At 40.7% G+C, this 22,670-nt stretch overlaps 3 protein-coding genes across 4 annotated transcripts; 1 reads left to right on the forward strand and 2 right to left on the reverse strand.

The window, feature by feature from the left end:
* Positions 1-202: 202 nt before the first annotated feature.
* LOC145898658 (sodium/calcium exchanger 3-like) lies at positions 203-15,810 on the reverse strand. Of its 2 annotated transcripts, XM_082990130.1 has the most exons (17): positions 15,512-15,808; positions 15,015-15,189; positions 14,616-14,797; positions 13,796-13,916; positions 13,165-13,322; positions 12,747-12,848; positions 10,714-10,740; positions 8,589-8,785; positions 6,425-6,503; positions 5,798-5,972; positions 4,657-4,774; positions 3,099-3,240; positions 2,299-2,377; positions 1,952-2,130; positions 1,739-1,876; positions 1,429-1,623; positions 203-1,157 (listed from the first exon to the last, which is right to left on the reverse strand). In XM_082990130.1, the coding sequence occupies exons 1-17, from the start codon at positions 15,713-15,715 to the stop codon at positions 918-920; spliced, it is 2,511 nt and encodes an 836-aa protein (XP_082846256.1). In that variant the 5' UTR covers positions 15,716-15,808; the 3' UTR covers positions 203-917. The 2 variants fall into 2 exon arrangements, with proteins under 2 accessions (XP_082846256.1, XP_082852532.1); XM_082996406.1 differs by lacking the exon at positions 10,714-10,740 and having other exon boundaries at positions 15,512-15,810.
* Positions 15,811-17,129: 1,319 nt separating this feature from the next.
* LOC145889179 (uncharacterized) lies at positions 17,130-18,997 on the forward strand. Its single transcript, XM_082980079.1, has 4 exons — positions 17,130-17,347; positions 17,732-17,869; positions 17,975-18,414; positions 18,588-18,997. Exons 1-4 carry the CDS (start codon positions 17,130-17,132, stop codon positions 18,995-18,997), a joined length of 1,206 nt encoding a protein of 401 aa, XP_082836205.1.
* A 1,722-nt stretch (positions 18,998-20,719) lies between these two features.
* On the reverse strand, positions 20,720-22,564 carry LOC145908669 (uncharacterized). Its single transcript, XM_082995993.1, has 4 exons — positions 22,343-22,564; positions 21,845-22,000; positions 21,552-21,669; positions 20,720-21,425 (listed from the first exon to the last, which is right to left on the reverse strand). The coding sequence occupies exons 1-4, from the start codon at positions 22,451-22,453 to the stop codon at positions 20,875-20,877; spliced, it is 936 nt and encodes a 311-aa protein (XP_082852119.1). The 5' UTR covers positions 22,454-22,564; the 3' UTR covers positions 20,720-20,874.
* Positions 22,565-22,670: the final 106 nt, after the last annotated feature.

A 22,670-nucleotide genomic window follows, 5' to 3' on the forward strand; every position in this document is an offset into this window, starting at 1 on the left:
GAAGCCAATGCCGTTCAAAAATCCACGCCACCTAAAGAACTTAGTGTTATATTTTTTAAACTTGAACAGGTCAGTGCCGCACGCTCTGCCCTATCAGTCTATACAAGCGGTCCTCAATCTTTTATGCCTTGTGGCTCACCTACACAGTAGATATCGGCTGCAATCATCCCTTCTCTAAACTGCAGCCAAAGTATTATTATTTTATAAATGATTTTATTGGAATACAAAATACGACCCTTTTTTCTTTTGAAGCATAACTGATGATAATATTTGATTTCGAAAAATTGGGAGCACGATTTCGCAGCAAAACAAAAAAACGTTCAGTTAAAAGAACATTTTTCAAGAAATTACAGAAATAGCAGTTCGAATGTCTAAGTATGAATCAGGATGCAATGAAAAAAATCGCTAGAAAATCGAATAAAAAACGCTACAGTTGCTTCAAAAAATGTGGTGATAGTGCAATTAATGTTGATAACAATACAAAAGCGGCGTGACATGATTAGTGGATATGAACTCCAAAGTCAAATACCGCATTTAGTTTAAGTTTACATATATGTACATATATCCTAACACACCTAACGCTAGATGGAGTAAGGTTTCATCAAAACATAAATTTCAAGAGTTATATAAAAAAAAATAACTTCACGCATTTAATAGTTCAATGACCAAGATTTTTTGCGACACCACTTTTCCATCAACAGTGTCTATAGGCACATTTTGCAACCAATAAGTTCAACCCTAGCGCAAGGAACCAAGCTACATTAATGTTGTCAAAAAACGTTTGTTAAAGTCAACAACCCAGGCCACAATAGGCCATTGTACACTTGATACTCAAGCTAAAAATAAAGTTTTCTAGTCAAAGCGACTTATTTCAACAACAGACTCAAATTCGAACTCGAAAACTTCACGCTGCACATTTAAAACCCAGCTATGACTCCAGTGGCTTGCAGGGAAGACAGCAGAATATACAGCAACCACAGAAGCACGAAGAAGGCCGCAGTGGCGTATTTGGGGCCATTGGGCCCTCCCAACTCTGTGTTGCCAAATATCTTAAGGTGGCGCCGAGCAACGAGGGTAAAAATACAAATGATGGCGGCGATTGAGTAGAGAGCAACGCTGAAGCCGATTGTTCCAGCCGGGACGTAAAAATCAGAGTTCTGCAAAGAAGTAAATTTATCAAAATCGGTTTTAACCAGTAGCGACTTTAAACTACGCATCGCAGGTCACTTGATAGAGCTTTTGTTTAGTTTGACACGAAATCTTTGTACTGTTTTGTTTTCTTTTCTGGTGTTTGTCAAAGACTATTTCACAATTCTATGCAATAATTTCTGTTCAACGACATGCAAATTTTGTAACGCGGCTGCAAAAATGAATACGAGAAAAAAGATGCTGTTTAACGCAATCGAAATTAACCACTTGCAGACTCACCGTCTTAACTTTCCAGTAGATGGCGGCAATGAGCCAGGGTAGTCCAAGTCCGAGGAAAACGTTCACACTGTTGCTCCCTGTGACATTTCCTATGCTGTTGTCGGCGTATTTTTCCTGCAATGCTGCCGTTCTGCTTGCGAAGAGATCTGGTAGAGATGTGCCCAGAGCCACTATAGTGATGGCGTTAATCGTAGGCTGAAGAAAAAGGTCGTTTGAATAAGGTTTTGAAATTAACCTGACTTATATTTTCGATGTGACAGAAGTAGCGCGACTGATTAACAAAAACAAAAATAAACTAAATACAACTTACGGGGAGGTATATGAGACACCCGAATATGCTTGCGAGGTCGCTTATGAGAGCCGTAAGACCGATGAGAGCAACCAGAGCGCTGCAGAAGCAAGCCCACCCTCCCCAGATACTCGGGGGCGGAAGAAAAGCGAAAATCACCTACATTTTAAGAAATATTAGCACTGCTTACTCATACTATCGTTAACCATTCGTTTAGTTGGTACAAGAAATTACCTTGAAGGCAAATGTAACGAAGTGCATGACGTAATCACCGCCAGTTGCGTTTTCAATGTCGCCCCCGTTCACGTTCATCGCCTGGGTGAACTGATCAGCCCAAGACTGCGACCCCAGCTTCATCTTTGAGAGTTTTAAGTGGGTTTTGGCGACAATACGACGCACCAAGCCATCAAACTCTGTTGGGAAAAAGGGGGTTATGAGAATAAGCTTTAATCACATAAATCGATGACAACATAAGTCGTGTATTCTTGTGTTGTTATCCCAGAATTCCAGATGATGCTCGTAAGTTTACAGCACTATATTACTAAATACAACATAGCGAAACCCCAACAAGTGACACTTACCATCATCTCCGACAATAGTGACGATGGTTTTCTGTGTGTGACCCAACGTTGCCCCGCCAGAGGCGCTTACGATTGATAGCTGTTGAAAAAACGTGACTATATGAAATCATATATAGGTTGGTTGCCGTTTTCCAACGACTATTAGATTGCCATGCATTTGTTATGAACCCTAACGATTTCAGCTCATATAGAATGATTCACAAAAGAAGGAGACAATGCATACGACAATTGTCGTTATCTGTCGAGTTGTAAGTAGAGCGTAATTGCTCTTAACGCCACATAAATCAATAAACCGTAGCCAACCCGACTGAACCGGATTGAACCAGACGACGGATTGATCCAAAATACTGCGGTAAATGGTCGCGAAGGCCGCGATACTTGAGAGCCGCGATCCATATTAAGATTCTGGAATAACACACGAAACTGGACGCAACCATAAACCAATATATCAGTACGATCATCTATATTTCATCAGATGAACGGGACTGCTGGTGGCAACAGTTGCTTGCGATGGGAACCGTGTATCGATCTCCTTGACAAACAAGCGTCGAGAGAAAAGATCGTTGTGATTTTAGTGCTTGTTGTGCGTTGGCGAATTCGATATCGACAAACAGATTTAGTTCTCTTGTAGTAAACATAAGCTTGTAAGCCAGAAGTAACTTAGTACAAACAACCATACGAAAACTCCATCCAGAACTGACACAAAGCGCGGATATAAAATATGTTATGAAGTAATAAAGCTACTGTGTTGTCGCGAGAGACACATGTATGGACTAATATACAGTTAAACGAACAATTACCTGAAAGTTTTCATCTTTCTTGGTTTTGTGATCGTTAATAATTGGTATCTCAATGTTTTTTTCATCTTCGCCATGCTCAAAAACTACCTTCCCGGTGCGGCCGATAAAGTGAGATCCTTCCTTGGCTGTCAAGTCTGTAGCACTGTGGAAAATAACTTTCAATAAACGCCAGTGCGGATAGGTAAAGCAACAAACATTTTGGGCCACATCTGACCTAACATCAAAGCAGATCAAAAAAAGCTGCTAAATTGGTAAAACACACACAAAGAAAACAAAAAAAAACAAGAGGTTATTTGGTAGTTCAACGAATAAAAATTGCTTGTATGGATGTGGTGGACGTTTTGTAATAAAGGCCGTAAAATCATAACGTTGGAAGTCGCGGCAACAAACAAAGAGCCCCACTATTTCAACCGTTCCAGGTAGTTAGCGCGCCATTTAGGCTGAGGCGCAGAATAACTATTTGTTCAACCAAGCCATCATTCGTGACAATAGAGGAAGACCGATCCTGTCGAGCACCGAAAGGTTAATTTGTATGCTCGGCAATGATAGCTTGTGCGTCGTCGTTAAATAATGCATTGGATTGCTTGAAAAAGTTGTAGATGTTAATTATTCGTTGGTAAGTCTATAATATGACACGTATACAATTGGCAGTATGTGCAAACCACCGGTTTATTCCCAGGTAAGTTACAGCAACGTAGTAATTCACAGAATATAATCACACACCCGGTGAATAAAGTAAGACCGTCGGCCACGTAATCTGAACAACGTAGGAAATTGGGTCGAATCAATGATAACAAACATAGAAAGGCAGATCACAAAACGTTGAAAAACTTCTTCGTATCCTGTACATTTGCGTTAGCATGCTAAAATTAGTTCCTCGAAATAATTAACTCGGTTGACGTTAACATATGACGTGTTGGTTTCGCGCCATTTTAAACCTGCTCCCACAGTTGATACACAGGAGCGTAAACATACGGTGCTGGATGTTACCATGACGTAACCCAACTCCCGGCAAGCAAATATTGAATTCCGAATAAAGTCGCGTCCCACGCACTGCTAGTGAATAGGTCAGGGTGTGTACGCGGTAATTTGCGTGCCACGTTCTTTATGTCATTGCGCGTTTGACGCCGCAGCTTGGCGTGTTATTGGGGAAACGGGCGACAAGCACATTAATCACATCAACGTTGGTTGGGTTAAGTACGGTATATTACTGTTTGCCGAGTGCTATTTTGCAACGTAGCGCTGAGTTTGTATGTATATTAATAAGATCTAGAGTTTTTGGGTTCAGCGGTAGAGATGTTGTCCCACGACGCCCTTTCAACAGTCGTCATTTGAAACTTTAATCAATGATATATTTTGCTTGGTTGATGGCAATAAAACCAGAAGTCATTACTCAGCGAAGTTGTTTCCTTCATTGTATCAACACACGTGAAGATGTGTTTGAAAACGCTATTGAACACTAATCCGCCTACTATAGTACATTCCTTGTCCACAATGCAAAGTTAAACTTTACGGCAGCATTGGGTGAATTTACCAAGTTACAAGAATTCTTGCTTACTTCCATTCAACCTCCACCACGCCGTCGGCTCCGTTGGTTCGTTGAATTGGGATGTAAGCATCACCGACACTCTCCTTCACCAGATAACTCGGTTTAGTGAACTCGATTGTTCCAGGTTCTGTACAAAAGATAACAGTTTAATTATCGCGACGACTGCAGCTGCAAACTGATTTCTGCAGCAATTTACAGCTTCTACAGTAACTACTCGTTGGTTAAGTTTGTTGAGCAAACGCAATATCACAGTAACTGGAAGCAATACAAAACCCTGTGGGACTTCATGGCAATAACTTTGACAGTCGTTAGCTGAGTTATGGTTCCAATTCGAAAGCGAACCGGGGCAAGACCGCACTTGGCATTGAAGTACCAAAATGTGAGGAAGAAACGAAATTGAATTGATTAAAAAAAAAATTCAATTTGCAGTAATCGACCTGCGCCAAATATCGAAAGTTCATTCCGACAGCTGTGTGTGAGCGTGTAATGGCGATTGGCACAGGGAGAAGTGATTGCGTCACAGGACGATCGGTCCCTTGTTTTCAAGGTAATAACTTTCATGCATATTTTATGGGCGGCCGCGGGACACCGAGCGTAGAAGCGAAAACGACTGTAAAGCAAAGAAAGATTCCCTGACGGAAATCCCTTACGCCCGTGGAATGAAATCTGAGAACCGGGAAAGGCCTGTGGAGTTTGAAGAATTTAAAACCACGTCTTTGGAGTGCGTATTCAGGGTCAGTTTCGTTGGGTCGGGGTCACACGAAATTGGGTCAGCGACGATTTAATGTCCATTAACTTTAATCCGATGCAAAGAAGTCGTTGTTTTTAACGGTCAGATGTTTTGGAGAAAGGGGGAATAACGCTGATACACTGTAAAGAGGTTTTGATCGTTCACTCGCAATGGGAAGCAAGTGTAAAACAATTTCAATACACGAAACGTTGATGTCTATAGTTGTATCACGCTCAGCAACGGAAAAGTTCTCGAAGTACAAAGAGATTTATTTTATTTCGTGCAAAAAATGCATGTGCCCGGTACCATCCCAATGATATGAATAACAACACAAAAACGCGAACCCAATCAATACCCCAACCCTTGGGTACGACAAACCTCTCACTTAAATAACGTGTTGCCTGCAAATGTAAAACCCACCGTCGTCGTTGATGATCGTAATTTGGTTGATGACCTTTCGGCCGAGAGTGACATATTCAGTATCGTCGTTGTCGTTTACATCTCGCTCAGGTAGTGCAAGCTTAACGAAAAAGGTCTCGTCAGGTTCCCACACGTTGTCATCTATGATCTTGATTTCAATCGTCTGCCGCGATTCCTGGAATGAAATTCGATACAAGATAAGAATAGATTTATCACAAATCAAAATCTTCGCGCTTTTCACCCGAAAGTTTGTGGTATTTAGGTTATGTAATCAATCAGAAAGGACGTTCAGAGTGAGTGAGATTGTATTAAAGGAGATCACAAAAGCTGCTGAAGTTGTATTACACGATTGTCTTCTGCACGTACTAAGAAAGTGATTTTACGCAAACATGAATTTGTGCTGTGACCGACTGCAATTCTATAATTACATTTTCGTTTCATCATCACTGACATTTCAAGACTTGCAAGTTCAATGGCATCAAAACATAAATATATTGGAAACATACAATCAACATTTGAGTCACACAGAAGTTGGAAGGTCTTGCTAACCCATCGTACGTTTGAAGTATGCCACAACGCAAGTATTTGCACAGCACACATGTTGTCAAAATTTAAACTTCATCTTACTTTCGGTTGGAAAGTTAGGACGTCTTTCGAAGCGATGTAGTCTTCACCGGCGTTTGCAGTCCCGTCAATCGTCTCGTAACTGCAAGAAAACACAACGTTAGCATTTGAGCATCACATCTGGTTAATGATTTACAACAAGCTTATCGTGTAGCTACGGTCTAATGTACGCGCCCAGAACATCAAACGGTGCCCAACAATAAATGTCACATATAACATGGTTCCCAGATTGAAGCTACTGCGAAAGTAACAACTAGAATCGAGTGCTGCTTCGAAGATGCAAAAATGCCTTGTGGTGTATGGTTGATTTAAAATGAACATTCACTCGAAAACCAGTGGTTACAAGAGTCATGTTGTAGCAGTTTAAAATCACACCTATTTTGCCCCCGGGCCAGCAAACGCTGCCGAAAAACGTAAAAGGTCACTGCTTGTTTGCGTGAGCACGGAACGTCGTGATGACTCGTCGGTCACGCTAAGCCTACGACCTGTAAAGCGAGGTCTCCTACGACAAGCCGTAATTTCATGGATGGTTGATCGCCGACGCACTATCGACGGCACGTGAACCTCCTCCAACTGGTAATACCGAACACATAAGTAAACATTCGGTTTGGCACGTTCGCTAATTTGTAAACTCAAGTGTTTGTGAAACAACGCAGGTTTTTTTCGAAATTCTTTTCAATGGAAAAACTAGCGCGCGTCACACAAAACGGCGGAATGCAATGTAAAATCGCTTTGCATTTGGAGCTTGAAAAGTGCACAGGTCCGGAAGTTTATATACTCAAAAGCCGAGACAAGGACTTGCATGAACAATAAGCTCACTACGGCTTTTCAACCGAAATTAGGTTTTTGTTTCAAACAACACGCAATACGTCGACTGAAGCAACTCAAGTAGCACACGAAATGAAATGAACAAGCCTTTCATTCAAGTTTGAAAGACACTTGAGGAAAGGAATCTAAATGACCGCGACCATTCGTAAAGACTGCATGACCACATCCACGATCATTTTAATTACTTGGGTGTGCCGAGGAGTTAACTATATACCATGGACGAATAATTCATGTATAGGAGGTTATAAAACAAATAGTGTTACAACTTGCTTTGCACTATGAAGCCATGATAACGTTTTGTTTTCCAACAAAGGAGTTTTTTTTATCCTCGATAAAGAAAGGATGCAGTAAACAAGCAAGGATAGAAACCCCTAACGTAACGGCGTCAACAACACATGCGTCATCGTATTCGGTTTCATTCGTAACTAAAGATAAACTTCGGCTCATTTTATAACAGTACTGAAACCAGCCGGAGGAACTTTGACGCAAAACAACGGCGTAAGCGACGGAAGTTATAGTTTACTGTATGAGAAATTGATGACAACTATCTCGTTAACGCATCCTTACACGCCTATAGGCGCGATTAGGGTGACTTTTAAAACAATCCCTTTTTTTCAGACTTGATAAATGTTTTCAGACGTTGAAGGTTCCCGCATGCTTACTTGCCCGGGTGTGCTAACAATGTTTCAAAAATCTTGACAGTTAATATTTAAACCGTAAACCATGGCGTCGACGGCAATTTACGATAAAACTGTAAATAGAAAGCGAACAAGGCCACTATTGTGAGTTCCTGCAAAGCAATCACCTGTAAAGTTTCATGTTTTCTTGTTTCGCGAGTGAACGAGCATGCGTAAACTTGATAACCACATCGCACGTTTGACATTCAAATGTGGTCAAAGTTTCACCCGAAAGGTTTGTTCTCCTTTTCAAACGGAAATCGTCCCTGACCACCAACCGGATCATAATTCCAACGTACTGTCGCCCTATTCTCACCACCACCCAGGCGGTGGAAAACCTTTTACCGCGGTCTTGAGAGACATCCAGTTGATGTGTATTACGTTAAAAACCAACGTAATACATTAATGTTTATTCACAGGAAATGGCAGGTCAAACTTTGAGAAGAATGCGCTTCATGTGGGTAGGCTAAATGCCAACTATAATAAGCCTATTTGCAGACCGTTTTGGGTGTGATGAACTTTAACTGAGCTCGACTGCAACAAAATTATACTTTTAAGTGTATCTGACGAACGGGGTAAAGTCAAAGCACACAGTTTGGTAAAAGCCATTCTCAGCAAAGATAATCCGTTTGTCTACCTAGTGCTTGTCAGTTTTTACGCACCTGACGCTGGCTTCCTTAGACAGGTCGCCGTGCCTCACCACGATCAGCTTCACAGATCCACAATTTTCCATCACCGAGCATGAGACAGCGTCGAATTCGATCTCGGTGGAGAGACGAACTGCGCTGAGTATTTGATCCAATTCCAGACGTTGAGTGGTGGTCGGTGCCACGCCATTTGCGTGCGTCACTTCCGCGAGCTGTTCGGACGAGCGCCGGCACATACGTTTTTGTTAATGCAACGCGAAGCAAAAAGAAAACCCCACCGAAGATGGGCGGATGTGGAGAATGGGGAGTATTATGTCAAATAGGTTAAGCTGCATTGCTGTGACTTTTTATTTAACGCTCAACTGCGATAAAGTAGGTTTACAACTACCCTCGTCTTTAAAACAACACAAAAAGAGTTTTAACGGAAAAAGATAAAATGTTACAGGGTGCGGGTACTTATGTGTCTACCGTACAAAGCTCAAACTTGACAACATGCGATTTTATGTGCAGGCGACGTGCAAACGCATGCAAGCAAGCAACTATACAACAATACGTGGAACACAGTGAAGCTTACATGCCACCTTCCGAGTATACATGCGGTAACAAAGTTACTTATAGTAAAGGAACCAGGGGAAGAAAGACTTGAGAATTGGAACTTATTTTTGCAGGTAAGTTTAAATGAATGCGGTTTCAGATTGCAGTTATCTTTCTAACGTTTGGGATTCTCAACCTTTAGAGCCGATCGCTTTGGGCTGTTTGATTGACATCTTTTCAAGAAGGACTTCCGCTTTTGTTGCGAACATGCACGGGAAGTCCAAGCATATGAGGCTTTGAACCATACCCACACTTTTGCGTAAGATACAATTTACAGATATAAAGCACATGACACGTATAGTAAACCTATACGTTGTTTGCACATTATTTTCATCAAAAATACGTGCAGCTGCTAATAATTTAAGCTTGTCAACTATTATGTATAGTTTATTGCGCATTCGCATAGTGTCCAGCTTCAGGAAAACCTTTATTACATGATTAACATTAATAGTCTGTGTCTTAATACCAAATGTACGTCTGTGTTCTATAGTATATCCACAAAATAAAAGTGTCATGAATGTTTAAGAGGCATTTTACTAGTTTAATAGGCGATTCACACGTTGAACCTACTGCTTATTCTGCACGTTTTTTATTCCCCGACATACCATGAAATATTCATTTTATGCTTAGCTTGATGGACACGAGGCCTTGTAGTTCATTGAAACAAAGCAAAGCGGTCGCTTTGCAAATGCAGCCAAGTGCGTTGCACGAGGTGACATTAATTTTTTAGAAGGGGTGGCGTTGCGACTTGTTTCAGCGGCATGTCACCCCTCACACAGGGATTGTGTGGTTAATATACTTTAAAAGGTTTTGCACAGGTTTAAGACGACCTGGAAATTCGGTTTAGTGAGATAATTCCATACAGATTGCGCCTGCGGAGCAATTGCATCCTTTGCATGCTTGTCACTGTCGCAGCGACAAGTTCATATCTTAATTGACCAAAAGCTATCAAAAGCGCATGCGCCTTTAGCATTGCAACAGTGTTAAATCAGCACCTGGGTATAAGCTGCCTTTTATTGAACGCAAAAAAAGTCAATCGTCTTTAGGGACCACTAAACAACGCGAGAAGGTATAAATATTTTTTAACTTCCGATTTTGACGTCCTTAAGTCAATGGGTTAGAGGCCTGTTTAATCGATAATAAGGTAAAGGCGACATTTAATGTCATTTGCTTTCGATTTCTCTCCTCGTGGGGTCAAAGATTTGCTTCTAAATCGGCGAACAAATCGTTATTTTAATGATTTTACACAATTCGAACGTCGGGTCGTGGCAGCAGTAGCTTTTAAACTTCAATGGTCTACATTGAACTAACAGTTTAAAAGCTTCGGACCGGGATTTGGGCGAAAGTAGGTAAAACGATAGGACTTAAGTAACTGAAGAAAGGAAAATTAAAAGGTGGAAACTCGTGCTGTGAAAAAAGTCACCGAAAAAAATCAAGCTATTAGGCAGGCGACAACTCGAAGTGCGGATTTACACCTGGAAGACGACGTTTGCAAACAAACACACCACAAACTAGAAAAAATCAACATAAAGGAGAAATTGCCAACCTGAGTTGTTGATCCTGAGCGCAGCACCTACGCAGATAAAACGACGATGGTAGTATTGAGAGTTTTTCAACGGCGTCAAAGCCGTGAGGTTTACAGGAGCTTCAAACGGGTGAAAGCACTTACAATAACCCTAAGGTCAAGTGCAACTGTGCAAGTCAACACTGTTTTGACGCCTGTGGTTGCAGACTATTGCAGTTCACATTAAATCGATCAAGAACACCTGGTATTTTGCCCGCTGCATGGCATTGGCGAGTTACGTCGTTCGTGAAAGTGAAGAACGGCCGGCGGATTACAAAAGTATCCGTGACTCTTGCATGGATTCATAAATTGGGTTTTATTCAGATCTTGGGATAGTGATCCTCGGGCGCAAGTGCAAATTTCGGTTTGGAGCATGGGAGTCTTTTTGTGTTTGTTACTGGGTGGTGGGGCTTGTGTTTTTTTGGTTTTCGTCTAGACATGAAGGGTATATGTCCACAAGCGGATTTGTCATTAAGTATTCATGGGTTGCGTTAAACGAAGTGTAAAGGCAACCCTGGTGAAGGAATTAATAATGAAAGATCACTCTGTATTTTAGTACAAGGGCGATCCAATTCACTGTGCGGTGTTTGTTACACAATATGCACGATCTACTTTCTTCATTAACACAAAATGCGAAAACTATAGTTTTGAGTAAACAAATTTTTACCCACTTGAATTACTTGGAATATACGCACAATAACGAAATCCGGTGTAAACATTTTGCCCGCGAATGACCAGTGCTATTTTGGATTTGAAAAAGCCAACGGCAGTCGTTTACAAACATATTTGGCATGCAAACATCGTCTATGAAAGCCCACACGATAATATGTAATCAGACATTGTGATAGCGAGTACGTCATGGTTAAACAAGGACGGTAACGCGCAGATGGTAAATTGCATGATGTCGGATTCGGGTGCAGCGCATGCGCAAACAGAATGCCAGGCATTTGTGATCGGATCAATGAAATGTATAAACTTGTTCGTTTTAATACTGAGATGTAATGCTTGTCTGGTTGGCGATTAAAATGGACACAAAATAAGGACGATAGACTTCATTGTTCACAACTATAAGAACCAACTCAGCTACAATATTCAGCTTTGTGACGTTAATTAGGCTGTTAGTGCTATTTTAACTACCTCCACCTTTTTAGAAGGTCACATATTTTTACTGGTTGTTAGTTCAGTGTGCTCTGCCGCGAACGGTGAATGTTAATGAGGAAATACAGAAGATTGCTACTAAAAAAACTCATCCATACGCTTGTTAAGGTATTTAAAGTGTAGTCAACGAATGAAGGCTGGTGAGCGTGGGCTCGCGCGCTTCCTTCATTGAAATACAGGCATGGAAAATAAACGCGCATAGATCTCTTACTGCACCGGGCATAAATTAATCAGCTGAGGGTGTAAGTTACGACCCCGCCGGTTGTACGAAGAGACGAAATTCTTGAAAAACCTACTGGTTTCGATACAACGCAACTTCAATTGAAGTCACAAGAAACCATAAACCGATTGAAAAGTAGTTTTAAATCTATGAGGTCAACTTACAGTGACTTCGATTTTATGTCATATTCATTGGGCAAAGAGCTAAATAAAAACTGCAGCAGCGCGTGGCAAATTAGCTTTTAAACTTGTGAGATGGCCGAGCTTGCTTAATATTACAAAACGTGTTACTGCAACGAAACGAGCAGCTAGCAGCACAAAATAAATTAAACTCGCTCGGATTTCTACTAAAGTAGCAGCATGATGAACTCATCGTAATGTCAATGTGCACTGACGGTCGTAATATAAATAAAGCGCCCGAATCTCGTCAGCCAAAAGCCACTCCTATTCCCATAGGCCCCGAACAGGCCTCGTGAATTAATGCGACAGCGCAAGCCTACGCCCATACGTAACACGACCAATTGAGGTATGCGTGCAGATTTAACGGCCTGCGTGTCTGTTCGTAAATGACAGACCAAATACGCGGCCTCACGTTTGGCGTGCAGGCAAATTACAGTTGGCGTCAGACGTCAGTTTACCTTTTGCAGATTTTCATTCAAGCGAGGCTGGATCCGCTGGCCGGCAAAAAGATCTCTGGACGCTTTGACCCGGTACCAAGCACGACTGTGCGGGGTCTCGTCCTGCGTTAAAACAAAGAAAATATGTAGAATGATTGCGGTGTTTTCGTGAAAAAGATTGGGTTCAGAAAAGTTTGATGGCAGGGCATGGCGTGTGACATTTGGAGACGCAACAGCGCATGCCGCGCGTGCACACTGCACACACACTGTTTGCGCGTCTCCATAGCGTGAAATTGTAGTTTCAAAAATATGCTATGGGAGATAATGTCTGTTCATGATTTATACTTGAGATACAAACTGGCAAGTAAATATGCGTGGGAGGGTCATCAAAATAAATCACACCGTCATCCGATGAATGCCATGCAAACGCACAACATACCTGGAGTTGCAAGGCAGCAATGTTAGAAGCATCATCTTCACTCAGCTTTTCAGGTTTATCCAGGGTTTTCATGAAAGATGCCACAACATCTTTCATTCGCTCCTCCTCTGTTGTGGGTTGCTTCATCAGGGCCGTGTCTTCCGCGGCGTTGCCAAGCTCTGTCAAAGCAATGGGGATTTTGCTTGTTGTAATGGTGTATTGATATAGTTTTTGTCACGTAGATAAAAGAATCATAAATTCTTTGTTTTCCACAACTCACCGATCTCTATGAGCTTTAAAAGCGCGATAAAGACGTAAAACTGTCGGAAATGTCCACCAACGTGTAGGGCAGGATTAACATGCTTGTTTTAGTACAATTGGCATTTTGACGAGATGCGCCAGTAAAACTAAAAGGATCGACTGCCATTTACCGAGGCTTAGATACGGACTTGAGCACACACTGCCATACGGCCCAAAAAACGTTTCTATTTGTACGTTGTGCAAACATACGCTTTTCAACAACAATTATATTTTGAACTTTTCTTTTATCATTTGGTTCAGTTTTTTTTCAAAACAACATCAGAAACTAATTCGGTATATACCCTAACGATGTTTTAGCGCCGAAGCAGAGCATGTACGTTATTATACCAACCGATTTCAAGCCGATCGTCCTTGACCTTCTTTTTGCCGCAATAATCCTTGTCGGCAAGAAAAGCCAACATCACGAGCAAAGGAAAGAAAGAAAACGTGATCACTGCCTCCCACAATGAGATCTGAAACAAAACGCAACACCAGCTGTGAGACATAATAATCGCATTTGCTGTACAGCTGGAACGCTACCATCCGCTCCAAAAATAAGTGTTTCTACACTGTAATGACACGAAAACGCCCATTGTGGCCTCGTCGAATGCGAAATTGCCGCTGATCCGTGAAAATGAAATTAACAACTATAATTGACAACGGTGGTTTGTCATTTGTGTTCTAAAACTTGTAACGCCATTCGGCTGCAGTGTACAACTGCCAAGATGTTGAAAGGTTTATGATTTTGCAACACTCGGTATTTGTCACGATATTGTGCTATGACCGGTCGCCTGGTTATTCAGCGATTAGCACACAAACCCGTGTCTGAAACGTAAATACGACCAGTGAAAACCGGTACAAAAAAGCGCGATCTTAGCGTCGTATTTGTTTGCATTGGCGCAGACCCTATGGTCCACAAACCTTTCATGGAAACACTATCAAAGGGCAATAGCATGAAGACACACAACGTCCTTCTGGCCAAGAATGCGGCCGACGCCTTGGGCAAGTTTGAGCAAGGTCTGACCGGAAAAGGACGCCGCCTTGTTTGCGTTGACAGCTGTTGTCTGCAATTGGGTATTGTGTGCCCGAAAAACTGGCTACACGCTAGGGAAACCGATACTAAGTCCACGAAAAATAACCGTGCATTTTTCAACAAAGTTGCAAGAGCTTACATGGTTTTTGCTTGGTCCGAGTAACACGAAGTAGAGCCAACCATAAGCAAACACCGAAAAGAAAGCCGTTGTGTAGAAGACCTTCATCCTGTTCACACGACGATGCTCGCCTTCGGGAATACCCGCCACGCACACTGCGATGATGACCATGAGGTTGAAGGAGGCAGAGCCAATAATAGTTCCTGCAGGACAACAATTCTCAGAGCTTTCGACTTTACAAACTAAATACTGTTCCTAAGGAACTAGGGCAATCATTTCACAAACATAATGAACAGTTCAATAGGCAAACACTAACAAGTAAATGGTTATGCACTTAAATATTTTATATTTGAATCAAGATACAAATACTTATTTTGTTTTAATAAGTTAAAACATGTATTTATTGATGAGTTGCCTTACCTGGACCTAATGCACCAGCGTGGAAGTTATTGGATACAATTTCAATGATGGATAGCAAAATTTCAGGTGCCGATGAACCAAGAGCCATCAAAGTAAGATTGGCTACAGTGTCGTTCCATACTCTCACTTGAACTATTTCATAACCCTCTTCTTTGTCTGGTCGCGCAACTTTGACCTAATGTGTAGCAATACAAATATGTAACAATAACAAGTCATACATCATTCACATACATTCAAAATGAATTGGAGTATCATGGTAAATAGAACTTAAAAATGTCTTTTTCTGTTGTAAAACCTTATGAATAGCATAAAACAGTTTTTTAACTGCTATTTTTTCACAATTGTATTATGCTCAGTTTACTAATTAATGTTCTGTCATGAGAAATATAAAAAGACAAAGAAATGACAGAAATTGTTGAAATCATAATATATTTTCTGGTCATCAATTCAAAACCATGCTACTGCATGACACAGATTAACACAAGAACACATCTCACCTCAGTAGTTTTACTGGTAATGACTTCTATTGCACACATGAATGTATCTGCAATTATTGCAACAGCCATGAAGCTCCACAGCAGTCCAACCAAGTAAAGAATTGCACGAAATTCTGTGCTCCATATTGATTCATTAACAAGGGGTAAAATAAGTCCACTGCTGCACCTAAAACTTTCATTCAAGCAAGTTGCATTTGATGCCATTTTCGTTTTGATGTTTAGTCTTCACACCGGCGTAAGACTTCACAGCAGCAACATCTGTGTTACAAAATACATTTTCAAAAAATGAAAACGCGGCTGTTGCTACGAAGAGTACAAAAACAGGCCTTAGCAGCAACTTTGGTGCGTGGTGCTTTTTTTCAGCTAAACTGCCCGTTAATCTGATCAGCGACAATTATACACCATTTCCGCTGCCAAGCGACACACTCACTGCAAGCTTCCTTAGCTTGGTTTCATATCAACAACAAACTATTCGTCCCTCTGAGCTATTCCCTTGAAAATTGTTGAAGAACTTTTTTCTCTTTTGCGCGCCAAAAGTGGGAAGAAACACAATAGCGCCACACTACTGTTGTCATTCGGTGATTTTTACAACACTATCAGCGCTGTTCCACGATTGGAAAACTGACGCGTGCAGTTCTATTTGAAGATTCCTGTACTGTGGTAGCGTATTTGTGTTAACAACTGGATGGATACGAAAAAAAACTTATTTTCCATTGGTTTTACTTTGTCGCAAACAATTATGAAAATTACGCATGACGTCACAACAAAAATGGTTTTAGATTGTTGGTCGCCGCGACTTTCATTGCAATTTCCTACTTTAATTAGTTGTCGTAGAACCGAAAAATTTTAAAAATATTTTTATTCCTGTTCATTGGTTTTTATCATCGCCCTTTCTACGTTCTCATGTGTTGTGTTTACGGCGTACGTTCGTGCTGCAGGTGGTGTAGCGTTGCGTTACGTGTCACGTCATTCGGCTTATCTTTGCGCCTCTGTTCCATTACAGTGTAGTGCATATAGGGAAGGCAGCAGTACAGGGTTTCTTGCTTTTTAACTTTAGTAGTTTTATTATACATTTTATTATGTATTATATTTTATTTTAATTTATTTTATTCTTGGATTTATTTACCGCATAGCTTTCTGTGTTTATTTGCAAATTCAAATTTGCAGAAACTGAGGATGCCAGTTCAGGCGAAATCGATTTTTTACTAATAAATCAGCTGACTCAATTCGAAACTTCTGCTAGTTTCATTGATTTTTTTATTGTGGATATACTTTTAATTTTATGCAAAGTTGCTATCATCGGATAAAAATGGTTAAACGTTTCGACACACTTCCACCCCTTATTTCGTTAATGTTCAACCAAATTGAACGAATCTGTTTTGTCCACCAGGCTGACTAAGGTAAAGCTTCCCATAAAGTTGCCTAGAAATCAGCTCAACATTGATTTTTCTGCCTCGGTTTATGAACAAGGTACGAGATGAGAAAGGAAAGTCCAGTGAATCAGGCAGTAGCTATTTTTGTGCTCATGCTAGTCGTGTGTATGGTTTGTCAAGTCATCATTTCATCAACTAGTTATGAAGGAATTCATAAACAATATTTCGTCGTGTTACCTAAAAAAATGCCAATTGAAGATTCGACATTTACGGACACAAGACCTGTTACTTATAGAAAACCAGAAGTATGCGAAAATATCTTACAAAACCTTACTGTGGGGAAGTGGCAGAAATTACATGGGAAAAACATTTCCTCTCTGGATGAGACTTACAGAGAATACTGGGGGATAAAGGGTATTCTGAAAAATTTGTGGCGAAAAGATGGAAAGTGCGGATACTCAAAGTGAGAAATATATTATGTCGCAAACAGGTTTTGCTTAATAAATCTCTCGGTTTATGAAAACGTGTGTCAGTGTGATATAAGTTAAATTGATGTGAATGTGACAGAACTTTTAAGTGCAAACCAACAGACAAACTGATTTTTATTATTTTTAAATTTGAGTAATCAAATTTAACTCAAGTAACAACGTCTGCCAATTTCTAATCGACTAAATTTTAATCCACTTATCAAATATAACCAACCTCATTTGATGGCAGCTTGCTTGCAGTGATTCCTTTACATGAACAAATGTTGGTTATCACTAGAAAATGTGGTTCTAGTTTGGTTATATGTATTCACGGATAAACCTAAATATTTGATCAAAATAGTTCTTTTATTTCTGAATAGTTTGCAAGATAAAATGCCAGGCAGCAAGTGGCCTGCAGTTGGAAGTTGGTGCGACAAAGACGGTTCCAAACCATGTTGCAACAACAAGCAAAATGGCAACTGCTTCAAACCAATAAAGGAAGCATGCCAATGCAAAGGGTGTGTACTAAATCATTATTAACCAACTATTTGAAAGCTCTTTTAACTAACTATTTAGTTTAATGAACCCAACCTCAGTAGACCTCACCCAATATTTTCATTTAGTTGCGTCGACATGCGGCAATACCTTCATGCCGAACTATCCAAATGGCATCCCATTGATCAACGATGCAAGTGGCGCCAATACGGACCAGCTGAAGCGTGTGACATCATTGAACAATCACAGTATGACGACATACGTTTCGTCGGGGATTCACTCATGCGAAATATGTTTGCCGCTTTTATGATGTTGCTCACTGGCGATACGGTGCGGGGGGCGTGGGGCAAGGAGATGACAGAAAGGCAAAAGGAGAACTGTGTGGACGTAAGGTTTTTTTTCTGGGACGAATGCCGCAAAATTGTAAGCTCTTTGAGCGATGTACTGTTCAATGAGAAACTGTGCGGCGGGAAAGGGCCAAATTTTACTACAAATTCCCACGTTTACTACAGTCTGGATCAAAGAAAACAATTTCAAGACATTGTGAAAAGTTTAAGTGGAAAGAAAGGTTTGACATTACTTTATTACTTATTGGTGAACAATGCTGCGGTACACAAATATCAATTGGCTATAGCAAACCGCGAGAGTCTAAACTACACAAAGCAAATATGTCAGAAAGCACGTTACACCAATATGACACGATTTTATTTTTAACTCTAAATAAACCTGCCTTATGTTTAGGTACACTTCTCTTGGTCGGTGTTGGCTTGCACATGCAACTTAATCACAAAATGGTTGTTGATGAATACTTGGATCCAGCTGTTCAAATAAGAAACGACTTCTATAAGAACTCAAAGATTCCGAATGAAGCTCGTTGGCCGCGCTTTATATTTTTGCTACCTTTGCTCCCGGGACTTTTAAAGCCCTATTCCTTTATCAAAACTCAAAATGATGACACCCTTGCCCACTTTTCCAAAAGAATTAAAACTTATTGTGGCAAGCATAAAATTCCTGTGTTCGATTTTCGTCAGTTTTCTAAAAATGTACATAGTTTTGATGGCACTCATTATGGCCTGGGTGTAAATTTAATGAAAAATCAGCTGTTGCTGAATTACATTGCACAAGAATCTGTGGAGAACATTATACCTTGAAGTGTCTTGTATGCACGTGAAATAAATGAGAGCTGCAGACAGGGTGTGTACACACACTGTTTCGACCTGTAAGCTCTCATCAGTGCAGCTGTTGAAGTGGCCATGTGCTAGCTGGTAGACTAGCAGGCACACAGATTTCCACTTTGTGGTACCTTTCGGTCAATCGTCGATATGTTGGGTATCAAACTAGGTACTAATCAACACAGACGAACCACGTGGAGCGCACAATGGCCAAAACAACTGTTTGGGATCCAATAGCGCTATCGGCTCGACTGAAATAAATGTTTCCTTAAATGTAAAAAAGGTTGCACGTTTTTTGCGGCAATTTACACTTGCTATCGGCATTTTTTAAAGTAGATTTTAAAATATCGTAAAGACAATTCAGCCTACAGCTCTGCAAAATATTGAAGATTCGCTATCTGTATATTGTGAGCATTTTTCTTTTGCAACTTTTAAAAACATTTCAAAACATGACACTTAAGTTTAGCGGCAAAATTCCTAAACTCCATTGTTACGTTGGGACTCATTAGTGAATTTAAAAATGTACTGGTCTTCTGGTATAAACGTACTGTATTTTTACGACGTTTTAACGAAAAAACAATGCGCTGCGTACAAACCAATATCCTGTCTGGATGTTAAGCGCGAGAACGGCATTAATCCAGAAGCATGAAACGCCCACTAGCGGAACAGTTGTAATTCCCTATGTCCCTGGCCTTACCGAAACATTGCGAAGATTGATGTCGGATTACAGCATAAAAGTTTACACGAAGCCTCATACAACGCTTGGCAATCTAATTTCACGACCCATTGCTACGGTGGCTTCCGAACCAAAGGGGGTGGTCTATTCGATACCATGCAAGGATTGCAGTGGTGTATACATCGGCGAAACCGGGAGGGCCTTCAAGACGCGACTGAAAGAGCATCGCCGTGATGTCGCATCGAAAGATGCCAGCAAGACTGCGTTGGCCAAGCATGCGGTGACATTGCGACATGAAGTTGACTTCAATAGAGCTCAAGTCCTGGAAATGGAGCTGGACCACGCCAAGCGGCTATTTCTTGAGTCACTGCACATCCACAAAAATAGTGGTTGCGTCAATGACAAAGAACAAAGTGTTTTCTTTCCGGCAGTTTACAATAATGTGTTGCAATTGTTGTGTCTTCTGCAATGTTTGGTGCGTCTGCCTCTAGCACGTGAGTTGACAAGCGGTGTCTACGTTGACCCTTTTTCTTTTTCTTTCGTGCCCCTGCGTGTTTCAGTGTGATTTACTTGTTGCGTTATACCTGATGAATTCTCGCCGCATGGCAGACGAAACGTCGAAACATACAGTACGTTTATGCCAAAAGATCAGTACATTTTTAAATGCAATATGCCTGGCAGCAACAGGAATTTCATCAGTGAATTTGTCTGCAATGTGTAAAAGAATATAATCTTCTGTGTTCTTGCCAGGCAGCGACACCTTAACGTCAACCGACCGAGATGAAAATAGGCAACTAAACATTTCAAAATGTTTAAACATATGTCTATTTTAATAATGAACAGCGTAAATGAGCCAGCCCTAACAACTGCAATTTTATTGCTAAAATATAAACATTTTCGTTTTTTTTTTCCTTCAACAGCAGTAAAGCAACATTTTACTTGATGTTGACAATGCATGCATATTTTTGGTCTGAAGTTTGCGTGCAATTTGTAACTTGTGTTTCAACCAACTTTTATAAGTCACATAAAGAGCACAGTTGTATTTACAGTGTAGAAATATGCAATACAAGAAGCTACAGTATTTACGCAATGCCATCAGATAAGTAAATTTACAACCATTTAAAGATAATTATAATCATACACAATGTGTTATGGTCTTAGAAAAACATTTGGCTTTCCATCACTCCAAATTGGCATAGAAGTCGTCTAGGTTGTTTTCTGGGACATCATAAATTCCCTCTGTTTCCTCTTGTCCATCAGGCTTGTCGTAGTTGGTTTGCTCGTTATCCGCATCAGCAGCTTCGTACACATTTTCCTCCTCTAAGTATCCTGAGGTCTGGTCGTAGCTTTCCTGTTGATAACCGTTGCTGGTCGGTGGTTCGTCTTCCATGTTTTGCTCATTCTCCTCGGCAGTGGTACTATCATCTGGTTGGGGTTGGCTGTCTTCCATAGGTTTCTCTGCAACTTCAACTGATGTTTCTTGTGCGTTTGCAGATTCCGGATCAGAGTAAGAAGTTTCATTGGGCGGGGAGGAACTTTCTTCCGGGGTGGGCTCCTTTGTAATTGTCTCCTCGGTCGCGTAGGAGGATTGTTGCTCTTGCGTATCCGTCATTTCACGTTCTTCCGGCTCACTCTGCACTGGCACTGTTGTTTCGTGATGTGCGTCATCTATTGTGCTTTGGTTCGGCTCGGCCTTATTTTGTTGTTTGGCTTGAGTTTCGTTCTTTAAAGCTTAAAAACCACAAATATGTAACTTTAAGAATATGTTGACATCTTTTTTTGTTAAATTACTATCCAATGAGTGATGAGTAAAGTGAACAAATAACTATCAAGCATTTTAATGACATCAACGTTTACCTTTTTCTTCCCTTCGTCGACGACTTCTCATGGAAGCTAATTCCTTGCCTTTGTAAGCATTATTACTGATCTGTTGCGTCATTTTTATAACTCTTTGGTTTTCGGGTGTGTCTGCTACCTGCAATTTGCATTTGATGTTGTGCTCAAACATTTAAAAATTCTCTGGGACGAAGTAAAAGTAAGCGGACACAGTTCCGTATAAATGTGGCATGATGTGCTATACTCCAGTTTAACAAGGTTTGCAACGTGTTCGAGGTTTTGGAACCGAAAACAACACATGATTCATACTTTACCGGTGTGAATTTGGCCTTGTTCTTTTCGAAGTCGCTTGTGTATTGTGTTTTGCTAACAAGGGAGCTCATTCGTTTGGCATTGTCCAATTCTGGTGTGCTGGACACACTAGTAAATCCTTTTCCTTTGGTCTTGTCAAACGATTCTCTGTATTTTTTCTGCAAAGTTGTCAATAAAAGTAAACGAGATACATAGTGTCTGTAACAATGGATACTTTCGGAAACTTCTCCGAACTAATGTGCGTGTCCGAACAAAAATCCTAACGCATAAACCGAATAGAAGTTTAGCTTAAACCAAAAGTATATGCAGCAAACTTTTATTCAATTTGCACCAGCATTGTACAGTGATATCGATATCAGGCGACAAGAGTATATGCAAATATATGCAAAAAGCTTATGAGTATTCGTGTTTACATGTTTACAAGCCATCGTTTTACATTTTGTACATATGACATCAGCATATAGCAGGAAATAGCCAAGCAAGATACTGTTGTTAAGTACCTGGCTTTGTTGTTTTGACATTGAAAGGGCATGCATCATTTGTGGCGTCATATAAGACTTTGCCGCCGCTGCAGCCCATCGCTTTTTCTTTTCTTCTTCTGTTTCAGGCATGATCAGTCTACTACAATTACGCTCAAGCTCCAAAAGAAGTTAACTCTAGCTGAGCAATCATCCGGTTAAAGACAACACTGCGGGTATACAACGCTCGTTAATGATTAATGCTTTAAATCTCGCCCACATCAACAAACGACAAACAAAGAAATCGTCGTCCTACAGAACTTTTGCATCCGCTGCCACAACATGGTGAGACTATTCGAAAACTCTTCAC

This window comes from Ascidia mentula, chromosome 1 (genome assembly GCF_947561715.1).
Source record: "Ascidia mentula chromosome 1, kaAscMent1.1, whole genome shotgun sequence".
Classification (NCBI taxonomy): Eukaryota; Metazoa; Chordata; class Ascidiacea; order Phlebobranchia; family Ascidiidae; genus Ascidia; species Ascidia mentula.

What these genes read in the sequence shown, in the direction of transcription:
- LOC145898658 (XM_082990130.1), bottom strand. Translation starts at nt 15,715, where the DNA reads ATGGCATCAAATGCAACTTGCTTGAATGAAAGTTTTAGGTGCAGCAGT. An exon ending in TCGGACCAAGCAAAAACCAT is followed by an intron (nt 13,917 to 14,615) that starts GTAAGCTCTTGC and finishes GTTTTGTTTCAG; the next exon opens with ATCTCATTGTGGGAGGCAGT. An exon ending in TCTACTGGAAAGTTAAGACG is followed by an intron (nt 1,158 to 1,428) that starts GTGAGTCTGCAA and finishes ACTTCTTTGCAG; the next exon opens with AACTCTGATTTTTACGTCCC.
- LOC145889179 (XM_082980079.1), top strand. Translation starts at nt 17,130, where the DNA reads ATGCCAATTGAAGATTCGACATTTACGGACACAAGACCTGTTACTTAT. An exon ending in GAAGCATGCCAATGCAAAGG is followed by an intron (nt 17,870 to 17,974) that starts GTGTGTACTAAA and finishes ATTTTCATTTAG; the next exon opens with TTGCGTCGACATGCGGCAAT. An exon ending in AAGTTTAAGTGGAAAGAAAG is followed by an intron (nt 18,415 to 18,587) that starts GTTTGACATTAC and finishes CCTTATGTTTAG; the next exon opens with GTACACTTCTCTTGGTCGGT.
- LOC145908669 (XM_082995993.1), bottom strand. Translation starts at nt 22,453, where the DNA reads ATGCCTGAAACAGAAGAAGAAAAGAAAAAGCGATGGGCTGCAGCGGCG. An exon ending in TGTCAAAACAACAAAGCCAG is followed by an intron (nt 22,001 to 22,342) that starts GTACTTAACAAC and finishes ACAACTTTGCAG; the next exon opens with AAAAAATACAGAGAATCGTT. An exon ending in ACAAGGCCAAATTCACACCG is followed by an intron (nt 21,670 to 21,844) that starts GTAAAGTATGAA and finishes TGCAAATTGCAG; the next exon opens with GTAGCAGACACACCCGAAAA.